Source organism: Bufo gargarizans, chromosome 2 (assembly GCF_014858855.1).
Source record: "Bufo gargarizans isolate SCDJY-AF-19 chromosome 2, ASM1485885v1, whole genome shotgun sequence".
NCBI lineage: Eukaryota > Metazoa > Chordata > Amphibia > Anura > Bufonidae > Bufo > Bufo gargarizans.
The window spans coordinates 497,877,915-497,893,738 of record NC_058081.1 but is presented as its reverse complement, the minus strand read 5'-3'; the positions used below and the strand labels follow the sequence as shown (position 1 = coordinate 497,893,738).

At 43.0% G+C, this 15,824-nt stretch overlaps 1 protein-coding gene across 1 annotated transcript; it reads right to left on the bottom strand.

Annotated features, from left to right (window-relative positions):
* Positions 1–2,086: 2,086 nt before the first annotated feature.
* On the bottom strand, positions 2,087–15,172 carry STRA8 (stimulated by retinoic acid 8). The gene is made up of 9 exons (XM_044277470.1): positions 15,002–15,172; positions 11,679–11,754; positions 11,513–11,597; positions 7,603–7,758; positions 5,840–6,122; positions 4,997–5,073; positions 3,106–3,211; positions 2,885–2,951; positions 2,087–2,163 (listed from the first exon to the last, which is right to left on the bottom strand). The coding sequence occupies exons 1-9, from the start codon at positions 15,170–15,172 to the stop codon at positions 2,087–2,089; spliced, it is 1,098 nt and encodes a 365-aa protein (XP_044133405.1).
* Between the last annotated feature and the right edge of the window lie 652 nt (positions 15,173–15,824).

Sequence of the window (15,824 nt, the reverse complement as noted above, 5' to 3'; positions counted from 1 at the left end):
CAAATGGGACATGGTGTAAAAAAAAACAGTCCAGAAAAATCTGCCTTCCATAAACCGTATGGCATTCCTTTCCTTCTGCGCCCTGCCGTGTGCCCGCACAGCAGTTTACGACCACATATGGGGTATTTCTCTAAACTACAGAATCAGGGCCATAAATATTGAGTTTTGTTTGGCTGTTAATAACCCTTGCTTTGTTACTGGGAAAAATGGATTAAAATGGAAAATCTGCCAAAAAAGTTAAATTTTGAAATTGTATTTCTTTTTTCCATTAATTCTTGTGGAACACCTAAAGGGTTAACAAAGTTTGTAAAATCAGTTTTGAATACCTTGAGGGGTGTATATTTATAGAATGGGGTCATTTTGGGGTGGTTTCTATTATGTAAGCCTCGCAAAGTGACTTCAGACCTGAACTGGTCCTTAAAAATTGGGTTTTTGAAAATTTCTGAAAAATTTCAAGATTTGCTTCTAAACTTCTAAGCCTTGTAACATCCCCAAAAAATAAAATATAATTCCCAAAATGATCCAAACATGAAGTAGACATATGGGGAATGTAAAGTAATAACTATTTTTTGAGGTATTACTATGTATTATAGAAGTAGAGAAATTGAAACTTGGAAATGTACAATTTTTTAAAAATTCTTGGTAAATTTGGTATTTTTTTATAAATAAAAATATTTTTTTTTAACTTCAGTTTACCAGTGTCATGAAGTACAATATGTGACGAAAAAACAATCCTATAATGGCCTGGATAAGTCAAAGCGTTTTAAAGTTATCAGCACTTAAAGTGACACTGGTCAGATTAGCAAAAAATGGCCAAGTCCTTAAGGTGAAATAGGGCTGAGTCCTTAAGGGGTTAAAAAATCCCACAACATTCCACTAGCAGGAACACAACATTCCATTTAGGTATCAGAAAGACCCACAAACGTGTTCAGAACCATTTTTACTGGCCCACGATGGGAAAGGACATAACCAATTACTGCCGATCGTGTACCACTTGCCAGGGGGTTAAGAAGGCTGGGGGTACCCGCAAAGCTCCTTTGCAGCCACTGCCGGTGATCAGAGGGTGGCAGTGGATAAAATTGGCCCCCTCCCCATTCCTAGCAGTTCTGGCAAGCACTACATCTTAACATTCGTGGACTATGCCACCCGTTATCCAGAGGCGGTAGCACTGTCTTCTCTTAGGTCTGCAATGGTGGCAGACGCCTTAATCGAGATTTTCTCTTGTGTGGTGTTCCCCGCCAAGATAATCTCTGATCATGGCTCCTGCTTCATGTTGGAGCTAATGGAAGCTCTCTGTGAGAGGATGCAATTAAGCACACCACTTCCAGCCCATATCACCCCCAAACCAATGGCTTGTGCGAACAATTCAACGGAACGTTAAAGCAAATGCTGGCAATGTTCGTAGAATCGCAGGGGAAGGACTGGGAGCGGCACCTGTCTCATTTGCTGTTCGCTTACAGAGAAGTGCCAGAGGAGTCCACAGGGTTCTCGCCCTTTGAACTCCTATATGGACGAGACGTCCGCTAAACCGCTGACCGATGCAACGGGTAAGAAACAACCCAACAAGGTCACGTGGAACCCAGAACTAGAAGAGGCGTTTCGGGCCTTGAAGGAAGCGCTGGCTCGTGCTCCTGTCCTTCAAGCTCCCATCTTCTCCCATTAGTTCATCGTACAAACTGACGCCTCAGACCACGGTCTAGGAGCAGTACTTAGTCAGGTGGATGCAACCGGAAATGAGCATCCTGTCCTCTACCTGAGCAGGAAGCTACTTCCACAGGAAGCCGCGTACTCCAGGACAGAGAAAGAGTCTCTAGCGATGGTGTGGGCCCTACAGAAGTTACAATTGTACCTATATGGCCGATCCTTCACGGTCGTCAGAGACCACAACCCCCTCAGCTGGCTGAAACGTACTGCTGGTACCAACGGAAAACTCCCTCGTTGGAGCTTAGCGCTCCAACAGTACGATTTCGCGATCCAATATAAACCGGGAAGTCGCCACCAGAATACTGATGGACTTTCCCGCTGTAACGAACCCAAATAGCGAGTGGAGATTGCTTCAGTCACAGTCTTGCTTACCACTCCTTCCCTAATCTTCCCAAGAGGGGAGCTGTGATGCTTCACAATCTCGGCAATACAGATTACTGAAGAAATCGCAAATGCATCCTGTTTTAAAATTACAAAAATCACAAGAGCCCCCACATTCACACAAAGAGTTAAAACTTTCAGTTACAGCTCACAGAGCAGAGGTATTTTTGTAATTTTAAAACAGGATGCATTCGCGATTTCTACGATAATCGGTATTGCCGAGATCGCAAAGCATCACAAGCATCCTGAACAGCCGGGGTCACATAGTATTATATTGATTTATGATGCTATGTAACCCTTACAATTCTGGAATGCATTGGATAACAGTGACATAATGCTGTCAGTGTGCTCCAATACATTCCAGAACTGTAAGGGGTTACATAGCATCATAAATCAATATAATGCTATGCGACCCCAGCAGTGCTGGAAGTTCAGGACGGATGCTGCGATGTGAGTCCGGAGCGTGACACTCGTTAGTCTGAAAGCAGCCTTAGACACATCTGTTTCGCTCTCTATACCAACTACTGGTTGGCTTAGTTGGAGGCAGAATGTTATGCTACATGAGCAATTTTGTTGCTAAATGGCACATATTAGGCCAATCCCTTTTCTGCACCACTTTACTAGTTAGCAATGCCCCATTTTTGGGTTAAGCACAGATAATTTCTCTAAATCTAGATGTGCCAAATTGAGGCACATGCCAGAGGATGTAAACTCACCCTGACGTAGTCCTACACAGAAATTTGTGCAGTATTTACTTGTCGTGGATTATGTACACCAATACCTTTTAACTAACTCTTACCTACATTGTACCAGTCTGGGAACCAGGGCATCATTTTCTTGCACTGAGACAGTGTAACAAACTGCAGCTGTATGAGAAGGACTAGGTAAGAATGCATAGCTTGCTAGCCTATTTCAGGACATACTGGATCACAGGTTGAAGACAACTGCTGTCTTTACTGTTACAGTTTTGTCATGTAGGACCCCACCATGGCTGCTATTCAACCTTTCTTGACAACTTACCTTGGTGAAGGAAGAGAATTTGGCTCTCAAGAATTCAGAAATGTGTTGGTGAAACTGCTTCTCTCCTGTGGGACTCTGCCACGGGGAACTTTCATTTATGGGAGTTCTGCAAAATCAAGATATTAATTTAGATTGATTTACAGCCCTTATTATACTACAGATCTACACTTTCTTCTTCAGAACTGAAACCTCCCAGCATTGCCCGCTTGTTCAGTGGCTGTACAGAGTTTGTTTTAGCTATCTGCATTTTAGGGAATGTTATGCTTACACCAGCCTCTGTACCGTTATCACATGCCAGAAAAATTAACTGGCACCCTTCTCTAGACAACCCCTTTTTATTGCAGAGCAGATCAAAAGGAGTTCCTGTTCCCCAAACTGTAGGGAGACTATTGGGCAATCTGCAGGTTATTATTAGTGTTGGGCCGAACACATCGGTTTGCTTGTATGTTCTACCGAGCACAATGGAAGACAATGGGAGAACCCCAGGAATCCCCTGCTCGTAAGAGAAGAGGGTGTCTGGTTCACAAAAAAAGGTTAGAAATTGATGAAAACCCCATCAAAATCATTTGGAAACAGCATTAAGAGGATAACTGGATGCGTCTTGGACTCCTATTATCTCACGACATACAATAGACAACCACACAAAGGCTATATGCCAAAAGCCACGTATGTGCAAGCCATCAATCTATCCATGAGACAGATGACAGGCTGAGTCAGCATATCTTACAATGACAGCCTTGTGCACTATGAGACATTCCAAACCAGCTCTCATCTGACTGAGAGCCAATAGGACTCAAAGTTACTTCAGATCTGTTGGATGGCTTGGGTGGACCTGCGCACCTAGATCAATATCATTAGGGAGACAAAAAGTTTTCTAATTGCCCTAACATAATATTCAATAACCTTTCTATACAGTTTTGTCATGTAAAAACTCATTTGCATACACATGGGCATATGGAAAATACATGCAAATGAGCAGAATCTGCCTTGTTTTTTAGCTGAAAAACCATTAGCATGGAAAATTTGCGATCTACACTACTCATGAACAGCGCCATCTTTTGGTTTCATAGTCTTATGACAAGACTATGAAATTCAATCATAAGACTATGAAACCAATAGATGGCGCTGTTCATGAGTCATTACAAGCAGGGCAATAGTCCTCAGATACACCCTAGCAAGCTTATATTACCGCAGATGAAGTGCTAGAAGATGTGTGAATGATAGCAGCAATCCGATATACGGTGTGTGGACTCTGTTGAGCAGTGTGTCTCACTTACTAGCTCCCCAACAAGATAAACAGCGCCATCTATTGGTCTCATAGTCTTATGACAATAGTAATAGTCTTGTCATAAGACTATGAAACCATGAGATGGCGCCGTTCATGAGTAGTGTAGATCGTGAGTATTCTAATTGCGAATATTCCATGCAAAAGGCTACACTAATAGTCTTGTCATCACTCGCATTGATTATAACGCAGTCAAGCAGGAAAAAATGGACACCTCCGGTTGGGACCTGGGCGGACGAGCCTGGAAAGCAGAAATGGCTGCATCAGAGGAGCGAGGGAGGGTAAGTGCCATGTAAAAGAGCTTCCCTCCACAGGTTATTACCATACGATAATAGAAAAAAATATCCAGAGAACCCCTTTAAGATCAACCAAGATACACAGTGGGATAGGTTTACAATTGCAAATTCACCAGAATTCTAATACACTTGCCTTACACTACATGTATTAGAGTGATATTCCGCTAGGTAAAAGTTTTCCCCTAACCACACTATGGCCATTAGTATATCTGCCCAGTGTTTGCAAAGTCACTCCATATTCTATGTAGATACAAACTATGCTTGAAGAAAATTAATTTGTCTCAATATCTGCACAGATGCAGCGTCTTACCCTGGACTAGAAAATGTCTGCTTTGCACTGCAATCTAGAAATCCAGCAGCCAAATCAAATGCATCATCAAGAAGAACCTAGAGGCACAAAAGCAAAGATGTTTTCTGTACAGAAACCAAGGTGACAGATAAAATGCTGCACCCCCAAAACATTAGTAATAATATGCAATAAATCAAACACAATATAGCTAGGCAACTGATTAAAGAGTTATCTGGGACTTGAAAAATTGATGACCTGTTCTTAGGATTATGCGTGAAAAAGGCTATGTTGTAGCCGAAACATTACAGATTTACACATGCTGGTTTGACCCAATAAAGTCAGCTTTTTGGATCTGTCCTTAGGATTAGTCATCAATAGCAGATCAGTGAGGGTCTGACGCTTCCACCCATCAGATGTTTTAGGGAAGACACCAGCCTCAGAAACTATACAGTGGATGGAAAGCTCTGTCCTCTTGTAGTTTCTGGCACTGGCATACTGCAGCTTAGCTTCCATTCACTGGCATATGTATCTGATTACAAAGGAGGAAACTGTTGGAACCAACACAGATCAAGAGAACGAGGTCCCGTGCCCCCAATTGATTAGAATGGACGGCTAGGCATGCTCCATTCATTCTGTATGGAACCACCGGAGATGGCCAAGTACAGCACGTGGCCATTTCTGGCATTCTCACAGCGAATGAATGGAGCAGGAGCAGACAATTCAAACAGGGCATGGGACCCCCTGTCCCTGTGATCAGTAGGGGTCCCAGGTGTCTGATTACAACCTATCAGATACAAATGTCCAATCCTCTGGCTAGGAAATATGTTTTATTTGTCAAAACCCCTTTAAGTAATCATCACTTACATCTTCAGGAGTAGAAGACAGAAATGAGCTAGTGGCCTCTTGACTCTCTGCCCCACTATCTCTTTTAAAGGACCCTGTGTCTGGAACTAATGTGAAGGCGCATGCAGCAGTGTTCCTGGCTTGGGACAAACACTCCTGATAAATATTGGTTTTCCCTTCCTGTAGAAGCTCTTGCCACAGGCTGGAGATGGCCTTGGACACACCAGGATGAGTGACCTGCCCTGTAGACACCACTCTGTTCTCGACTAACACATCCACCGTCTGCTTATAGAAGTGCAGGTACCTGGAGGGGCATATGAAAACCAAAATGATTTAACAGTTTCACTATACACATTTTTAGTTCTTTCATTATCACATTCCAAGATCCATTTATTTTTTATTTCTGTTGACATATTAAGGCTTGTCTTTTGCAGGATGAGTAATATTTTTCAATGGCAATATTTTTGGTACTCATTGACTAACTTTTATTCCTTTTTTATGCCACTTGTATGCTATAAATAACATTTTATCTTTCTTCCACCAGTCAGTATGATTACCCCAACACCAGATGTTAAAGTTTTTTATATATACTGTATTTATCTCTTTATAAGACACACTTTTCCACCCAAAAAGTGTGTGTGTGTGTGTGTGGTAGAGGGGGGGGGGGGGGGTGGGGGGGTGGCAGTGCGTCTTAAAATGGAAGCAATCATTAGTATATGGAAGGTGCAATGACTGTAGTGCTGCTAGCAATGTCTGTGCTCACTCCTCCCTGGTCTTCTTCCAGGCCCCAGTCTGCACTGTGTCCTGACTGCGTATAGCATCAGGAAGTTATGACCTGGCGCTGTGCGTCATCAGGTCCCAGTACAGTGTGGGGCCCAGAAGAGAACCACGGGGAGTGCAGGAAGAGCGCATGGTCTGGAGCAGGACAAGTAAATGTATTTATTTTATGTCTGAACTGGAGGTCTGATGAGGATTGGGGGTCTTATCTGAGGTCTGATACAGATTACCGGTCAGACTAAGGGTTTGATCTGAGTTCTAAATGAGGATTGGGGGTCTGGTCTTAGATCTGATAAAAATAATGGGTCTGAACAGAGGTCTAATAAAGACTGGCAGTCTGGTCAAGTTTGGGGGGGTCTTATCTGAGGTCTGATACAGATTAGAGGTCTGACTGGGGGGTTTTATTGGAATTCTGATGAGGATTGGGGGTCTGATCTGTGGTCTTATACAGATTGTGGAGTCTGATCTAAAGTCTGATAAAATGCCACTAGAACAAGCTCTATACAGACACTGAACAAGCAGGCAATGCTGAGAGATTTCAGCTCTGAAGCCCGTGACTACAGTTTGGAGTAAAATATCCAGCTTTTCACATTCCAACATCAGTGGTTCATAATCAACCTCAGACTGTCCCACAGGTAACTCCACCGGTGTCCCTGCACAAGTGGCACTGGAAAAGTAGCCTGACTGCACTACATATAGATAGGTAGCATTTCAGCCAACCTATGTTCATATAAAACAACTGTGTGCATTATTTAACAAACTACCAGTTTATTATTATTGGTCCATCGGGTGGCTGACATGACTTCTAGGTACAGAGGCAGGCAAGTCAGTATCCTCTTTCATTATGTACCAACTTTCTCAAAGTTGCTGCAGGGACCCCCATAATTACCATTTGTGAGCAGGCAATATTTGCACGTAGCTTTACAGTGGGCCCCCAGAATGAATTTTACTGGTGGGTCCTAGGCACCCCAGTCCGACATGTTCATAATCCAAAATATTATACTTACCGTTCAAATTCCATTAGATCTGGTGAAGACAAAGAATGTGCAGAATTTTCTAACTTTAACTCTTCTACTGATTCTTCAAGGTCTCTCTTAACTTCTGGTTGAAGGTACAATAGCACAGGGTCCATCTCACCCTCGAGAGGGGTAGCAGGCAGGCTACTAACATGAACAAAAAAAATATGGTATTAAAAAAAAAAATTTAACCCCTTCGAGTCACAGCTATTTTCCATTTTTGTTCTTCACTCCGTGCCTTGTAAAATCCACATCTTTTTATTTTTCCATTCACATAGCTGTATGAGAGCTTTTTAATTTTTTTGTGGGACAAGTTTAAGGTTCCTAGACACGCTTGCGCTGGTGGTTTTTACTACTATAAAAAAATGGATTGCAGTTTTTTTTTTGGCCAACTGAGGTTTTTTTCTTTTGCCATCTGTTTCCCCACTAGCTTTTTCTTCATAGCATTTTCCCCCTGTAGAGAAGGTGAGTAAATTAACAAAAATGCCAGTAGCAAATGTTCAGCATTTCATATTGCCAATAAAATGTAAAGAGCCAAAAAACCACAGGTGTAAAGAAAAACACTAAACACCTGTGTGAAAGCATCCAAACTGGTGTATTTATAGCAAAAAGACTTTTGCATACAAATGTATTTTTTATCCGCCTTCGATCTGCATTTTGCTTGGGTCGAATGCGGACCCATTCACTTCAGTGACGTCGCAAAACAAGCGGACAGCACACAGAGTGCTGTGTGCATCCGTACGTTCGTTCCGTGGCACCCGCTAAAATAAACATGTCCTATTCTTGTCCACATTGCGGACACAGATAGGACGGTTCTATTATGGCTCAGACATTTTGTTATGCAAAATGCTGAACACATATGGCGGTTCTCTGTGCTTTGTAGACCGCAATGGTGAGCCCAAAGGCATTTCAAAAAATGCAGGTCCAAAAAACGCCACAAAAACTGCAAAAGGGCAGAAAAACGCCAGCAAACACCTACATGTGAAAGCACCATAAATATTCCAAATGACGTATTGGGAAGCTCGAAAATGATTATTGGGGTGGAATTAGAAAAAAACGCAATAGCATCACGGGGTGGGGCACTGTGGAGCTGTTAAGGTGGTGGGGTGCTATGGAGGTCACTGTTAGACCTCTTTCACACGGGCGTCATGTTTTTTGCCCGGATAAGATGCGTGTGCGTTGCGGGAAAATGCAGGATTTTTCCGCGCGAGTGCAAAACATTGTAATGCATTTTGCACGCGTGTGAGAAAAATCGGCATGTTTGGTACCCAAACCCGAACTTCTTCACAGAAGTTCAGGTTTGGGTTAGGTGTTCTGTAGATTGTATTATTTTCCCTTATAACATGGTTATAAGGGAAAATAATAGCATTCTTAATACAGAATGCATAGTACAATAAGGCTGGAGGGGTTAAAAATAAAAATATTTAACTCACCTTAATCCACTTGATTGCGCAGCCCGGCTTCTCTTCTGTCTTCTTCTTTGCTGTGCACAGGAATAGGACTTTTGATGACATCACTGTGCTCATCACATGGTTCATCACCATGTCACTAGTGGGGTACCTCAGGGGTCAGTATTGGGCCCTATTCTCTTCAATATATTTATTAATGATCTTGTAGAAGGCTTGCATAGTAAAGTATCAATTTTCGCAGATGACACTAAACTGTGTAAAGTAATTTACACTGATGAGGACAGTATACTACTACAGAGGGATCTGGACAGATTGGAGGCTTGGGCAGATACGTGGCAGATGAGGTTTAACACTGATAAATGTAAAGTTATGCACATGGGAAGGAAAAATGCAAGTCACCAGTACATACTAAATGGTAAAACACTCGGTAACACTGACATGGAAAAGGATCTAGGAATTTTAATAAACAGCAAACTAAGCTGCAAAAACCAGTGTCAGGCAGCTGCTGCCAAGGCCAATAAGATAATGGGTTGCATCAGAAGGGGCATAGATTCCCGTGATAAGAACATAGTCCTACCACTTTACAAATCGCTAGTCAGACCACGCATGGAGTACTGTGTACAGTTCTGGGCTCCTGTAAACAAGGCAGACATAGCAGAGCTGGAGAAGGTCCAGAGGAGGGCAACTAAAGTAATAACTGGAATGGGGCAACTACAGTACCCTGAAAGATTATCAAAATTAGGGTAATTCACTTTAGAAAAAAGACGACTGAGGGGAGATCTAATTACTATGTATAAATATATCAGGGGTCAGTACAGAGATCTCTCCCATCAGCTATTCATCCCCAGGACGGTGACTGTGACGAGGGGACATGCTCTGCGTCTAGAGGAAAGAACGTTTGTACACAAACATAGAAGAGGATTCTTTATGGTAAGAGCAGTGAGACTATGGAACTCTCTGCCTGAGGAGGTGGTGATGGGGAGTACAATAACGGAATTCAAGAGGGGCCTGGATATATTTCTGGAGTGTAATAATATTACAGGCTATAGCTACTAGAGAGAGATCGTTGATCCAGGGAGTTATTCTGATTGCCTGATTGGAGTCGGGAAGGAATTTTTTATTTCCCTAAAGTGGGGAAAATTGGCTTCTACCTCACAGGGTTTTTGTTTTTTTCCTTCCTCTGGATCAACTTGCAGGATAACAGGCCGAACTGGATGGACAGATGTTTTTTTTCGGCCTTATGTACTATGTTACTATGTTACCACGGTGAGGGACCATGTGATTTGATCATGTGATGTGACGTCACCAGAGGTCCTTAGCCGGCAGCTCAACATTACAGAAGAAGACAGAGATCCGCAACTACGCGATCAAGTGGACTCGGTGAGTTAATTTTTTAAATTTTTAACCCCTCCATCACTATTTTACTTTGCATTCTGTATTCAGAATGCTATTATTTTTCCTTATAACCATGTTATAAGGGAAAATAATACAGATCGGGTCCCCAGCCCGATCGTCACCTAGCAACCATGCGTGAAAATCACACCGCATCCGCACTTGCTTGCGGATGCTTGCGATTTTCACACGGCCCCATTCACTTCTATGGGGCCTGCGTTGCTTGAAAAACACAGAATATAGAGCATGCTGCGGTTTTCACGCAACGCACAAGTGATGCGTGAAAATCACTGCTCGTGTGCACAGCCCTATAGAAATGAATGGGTCAGGATTCAGTGCGGGTGCAATGCGTTCGACTCACGCATTGCACCCGTGCGGAATACTCGCCCATGTGAAAGGGGCCTTAAGGTGGCGGGGCACTGTGGAGGTCACTGTTACGGGGGCACTGTGGAGTTCACAGTGAAAGGGCCGGGCACTGTGGAGTTCACAGTTAAGGGGCAAGGCGCTGTGGAGGACAGTTAAAAATATAATAAACAGTGTGTAACTGCCAGGTATTGGGCTACTAGTGATTTACCCATAAGAAAAATAACAATTAGGACATGGATTAGCCTCCAGTCCTGGGCACCCTTGGAACTAATCCAACACGCAAACAGACCAACACTTCATACTCAGGCAGCGCCGGGTACTTTTTCTAGTATTTTAATAGTTTGGGCATTTCCAGACATGTGGATCCCAATTCCTTTGTTTTTCATACTTAAATTTTTTTTTTACTTTACATTTTGCTCCACCGTAGATTACTGCAGTCTATGTTAAATAAAACTGTTGCAGCCTATGTTAAAAACGATTAAGACCTTGACCACGGCATCTGGTTAATGTCCTTAATTGGGGTTAGTGTCTGCTGTACAACACAGCTGCTCCATATTTAAATCTACATGTATGGCAAATGTTAGGAAGGGGTTAAAGGGCCAGCCCCCTTTTTCAAAGGTGATGTTAGTGCTCTCACGCACACAGTACAATGCAGGTCTACTGAGTTCAATGTATAGAGTCTAAGAAAAGGTGGAGAACCCTTTTAAAGAAGCATTCATATCCAGGTCACATACCCCTCATCATTATTGATTAGCTGTAGATATTCCAACTTGATGTCCTCCAGGCTACAGGAGTTGTTGTCTTCCAGGAGAATGTTACCTTAGGCACAAAGCAATTACATTATAGAATACAGTTATGTATATACATAGAACGTTTTATTCATTATATAGATGTGCTCACTTTTCATTTTTAGCAGAGAGTCCAGAGTGTTCTCCAGCTGCAGTATGTAGTGCTTAGTCTGCTGAAGAACCTGCTTCTGGAATATGAGAGACATTGGTAAACCCACACATTGTAGGAACGACCCCGGGCATTATACGTAAGAGTTAAACTATCAGCCACATTGACACTCATGCGTACATTTATCTCATTTTATAGAATGTACTGACTAGGGGCTCATGCACACAAACATATTTTTCTTTCTTTTTCGTTCCTTTTTTTATAGGGCCATATACACAACCATTAATTTCAATGGGGCTTGAACAAATACAGAAATTAAGTGTGCAATCCGATTCCATATGTCCGTTCCACAAAAAAAATAGAACATGTCCTATTCTTGTCCGTTTTGCGGACAAGGACAGGCATTGTTACAATGGATTAGCAAAAAAAATGGATGCAACACGGACGTCATCCGATTTTTTTTTTTTTTCCAGATCTGTGTTTTGTGGACCGCAAAATACATACCGTTGTGTACATGAGCCCTAACTGTTTTTGCATGCTGCCTCCATTTTGGTCCTGCACCCTAGCAGCTCATATTCCCCAATGCGGTTTTAATTAGAGCAATATATAGTTGGAGCCTAAGTTCCCTAAATTAATTTGAGGCCTCTTGGCACAAGATGAGGATCATTATAGTACCATATAAAAGAGGCCACCTTTTCATGGTGGATGGGCACAAATGATTTTACTCAAAATATATTTGATAAGACCTCAATTTCTTTATATAGTGAATACAATATTATCAAAATGTATAATTCATATATTCAGCGTTTTCAGAATGCAGAGTGCATAATATAATGCATATAATGAGGCCTGCTCCCTTCATTCCCCCAAGCAGCTGTATAAGGCAACCTTATGGGATGACTGGTATTAGGCCATGTTTATACCATTCCCAGAGATGGAACAGTTTCTTTTTCATTTTTTTTTTTGCTTTTTTTCATCTCTTCATTTCAAAAGCCATAACTTTTTTATTTTTCCATCAACATTTTTAATGGTGTCATTTTGGGATCTAATATATTGTATAACTTAGGGCTCTAATATATATATAGGTCCGATGGAAGATCCAAAAGGATGTCGGCTTCCTAACGCTGATCATAGTTTGGATTCCAGGTTCTGAGAACCCTCTGGCTTTGATCAACAGCCATGCCGTTAGATGTGGTGAAGGTACATTCAGGTGACGTAAAACCTGGGTAAGAAGGTCCTCTCAAACTGGAAGAGGCCAAGGTTCATCTGCCAGAATTACCAGGGAGACGTACGATACTCACTGCAGGTAGTCTAGAGCGGTACAAATGTGTTATGGACAGTGGTTGTGGACCCACTGTGCCAACCAACCGGTTTGACTTAGAACTAGTCCTGGGGACGTTATCCAGGCAGTCCTCTGATTTTCACCTTTTTTTTTTTTTAAATCAGAACATTTTTATTGCAAATAAGTACATCAATAAAGCATTATTACAAATACAAACACATTGTATCACGCAATTTGATATACAATGTTAATTCCACTGGGCAATATGATACAACATCAAATGTCTATGCAGATTATAAACCCCCCCTCCCCCTTCCCCCCAACTCCCACTTCAGCACTTTATGGACTTATCCGAATATAATTCGGTGCTAATCCTCCAGCGACCCCGATTTTCACCGTTTAACCCCTGTACATCAGCAGGGAAGCCACCAGGCCGCTACCTCATGGAGCAGTCCCAGTGTGGTTGGCTGCTGTCCCATGGGGCTCAGAGACACCAGTGTGTGGCACCAATGCATTAGGCAATACACGTTGTCAGGAAACAGGCAGAGGTCAGGGCTGGTAGAGTTTGTACAAATCTGTGAAACTATCCAGGTCAGGGTAGTCGGCACAATATCAATATGGTGAACTGGCATCGGTCAGGTCAGGTGGTTAGGATCCGGGCAGAAGATGGCAGACAGACAAATGGATATAGCTCTTTACAAGTTGTAGCAGGCTAGAGTGACCCGACAGAGTTATAGAGATCAACTGCCTAGGCACAGACTGAAAGAAAACAGCCAGATATATATAAGTGCAGCTGATTAGCAATTGGACATAGCCATGAAGCATCTCCAGCACAAGAGATTAACTCTAGCAGTGCCACAGACAGAGCTTCAATATATACAAGTGCTAATAAATACAGGAAACGGACTGGATCTACAACAGACACAGTATGAGTGGAGCGGCACCTGTGCCGGCCCGGGACAACGGCAGATACGACCCGCCAGTGTAAGAGGATGATGGGCAGATCCTCGACTTGGATTTTCTGGAGTAGCTGGGGTAAGAGAGGACAAGAAAGAAAAATATAAGGGAATGTGAACTGGCTCTACGGAATGACAAGAGCGTCTACTGCCAGAGCTAGATGTTCAGAGCTCATGAGATCAAGCAATAACCGTTTTTAGTTGCTTGTAGAAGAAAGAGGCCATCAAGTCCAAATCTGGATGACCCTATTGGTTGCATATCATCTGAAAGACCTGCAAAATCCGTGATCCAATTGTGCATGTCTGGGATGTGAAGGGTTGAGAATGCTAGTACGTGAACATCCACCCACTGGAAGATGAGAGCGTCTCCACCATGGTTGCCATGCTCAGAGTACCACCCTGGTGACTGAGGCATGCCACCGTTGCAGAGTCGTCTATCTGGACTAGGACAGGATGACCTGCTAAGTGGCCGGTCCAATGCAATAGGGATAACTGTATAACACTCAGTTCCAAAAGGTGGATGGGAAGGGATGACTCCTCGACAGACCACACGCCCTGAACTGTAAGGGAATGGAGAACATTGTGACTACTATCCGGCAGAGAGGAATAAAGGAGCGGCCCGTCGCTAGCATGGGAGACGACAACCACCACTGGAGAGACCAACAGACCGAGCCTGGAAAACTGATCATGCAGTTGTCTAGCTTAGGCCTCACTGCTCATCAATCATAGATAGAACCTTATATAGGAGATATCCACCTTTCTGATGCAGATTAGATGATAAAATGTATATGGGATCTGGAAGGAAAGAAATCTGATTGGCTGATCCTACTGGCTCCACCCTTTCCCTTCAAACCACCCCTCCTCCATACATTAGCGTTCCCTCATTTTCATAAGCTGTATGTATATATATATATATATATATATATATATAGGGCAAGACCCTCCAACTCTGGCACTGATTCTCAGGCAGGAATTAGACAGGCCAAATATTTTATGCTGCTGGCCGATCCTATTGTTACCCCCCTCAAACTCTTCCAGTCATCCGCGCCCTACACCCAGCTCTATGGCAAGGTACATCTGCACCCTACCCTTGTGGCTCGTGTATCGGGCTCTGGGAACACGGTTTCCCGCAGTTGCTTGATAAGCTGTGAGACTGATGAGCTCTTCGGAGGTCTCCCTTTCCGCTTCCTCACTGGTCTTTTGCTACCGTCCTGTCTATTTCTTCCTTTTTTGCTGCTGCCTTCACCGGCCGGGTCCATTCAGAATGCGCACACTTCATGTACACCTGTAATTAATGTTTTATATATATTAGATAAAGATATATTAGTATAAATGTATATTTGTGTTACTTCAGGGTCAAAAACATGTATGGTCTTCCATGGACACCTGGTCACCAATTCTCCTCCCTTCAGTGTGTCATGCTCTATCCCCTCAGGACCTACCACAGGGTGGCGAGGTGTTCCTTTAGTGAGGTTGCTCCCCTGGCACACTAACCATTTATATAACTTCCCCCCAGTAAGCTGGGAATACTGGTGTGTAAGGTGGTTCTCCACAGGCACTTACACCTTCTCTCTGAGACAAGTCTTACGATGGGAAACTGAAGCTCTCTACTCTCAAGACACAGTTTATTACACGTGAGCTTCCCCTTTAAGAGTGCTTGACTATGAGCTTGAAAGTGAGCTATGCCTTTTTGAGAGCTTCACTGGGAGTTCTACGTTAAAGTCGTGAGCTTATTAACTCTACTGGATGTCAATGTACATACAGACAAAGGATTTTACGTGACAACCTAAAACACACAATCCATATGGCGCCGTACGCACTCATACTACTAGTAACATACAGCACTGTACACAAGCGCTTCACCACGCAGAGCGAAACTTACTGCGCTAGGACCTGCCCGTCAGACCAGAA

Bases quoted from the DNA above. Each gene is read 5' to 3' on its own strand.
- STRA8 (XM_044277470.1), bottom strand. From the start codon at position 15,172: ATGGACCCGGCCGGTGAAGGCAGCAGCAAAAAAGGAAGAAATAGACAG. The intron at 11,755-15,001 runs GTAGGGTGCAGA...CTCATATTCCAG, and splicing joins CCGATACACGAGCCACAAGG to AAGCAGGTTCTTCAGCAGAC. The intron at 11,598-11,678 runs GTGAGCACATCT...TTTGTGCCTAAG, and splicing joins CTCTCTGCTAAAAATGAAAA to GTAACATTCTCCTGGAAGAC.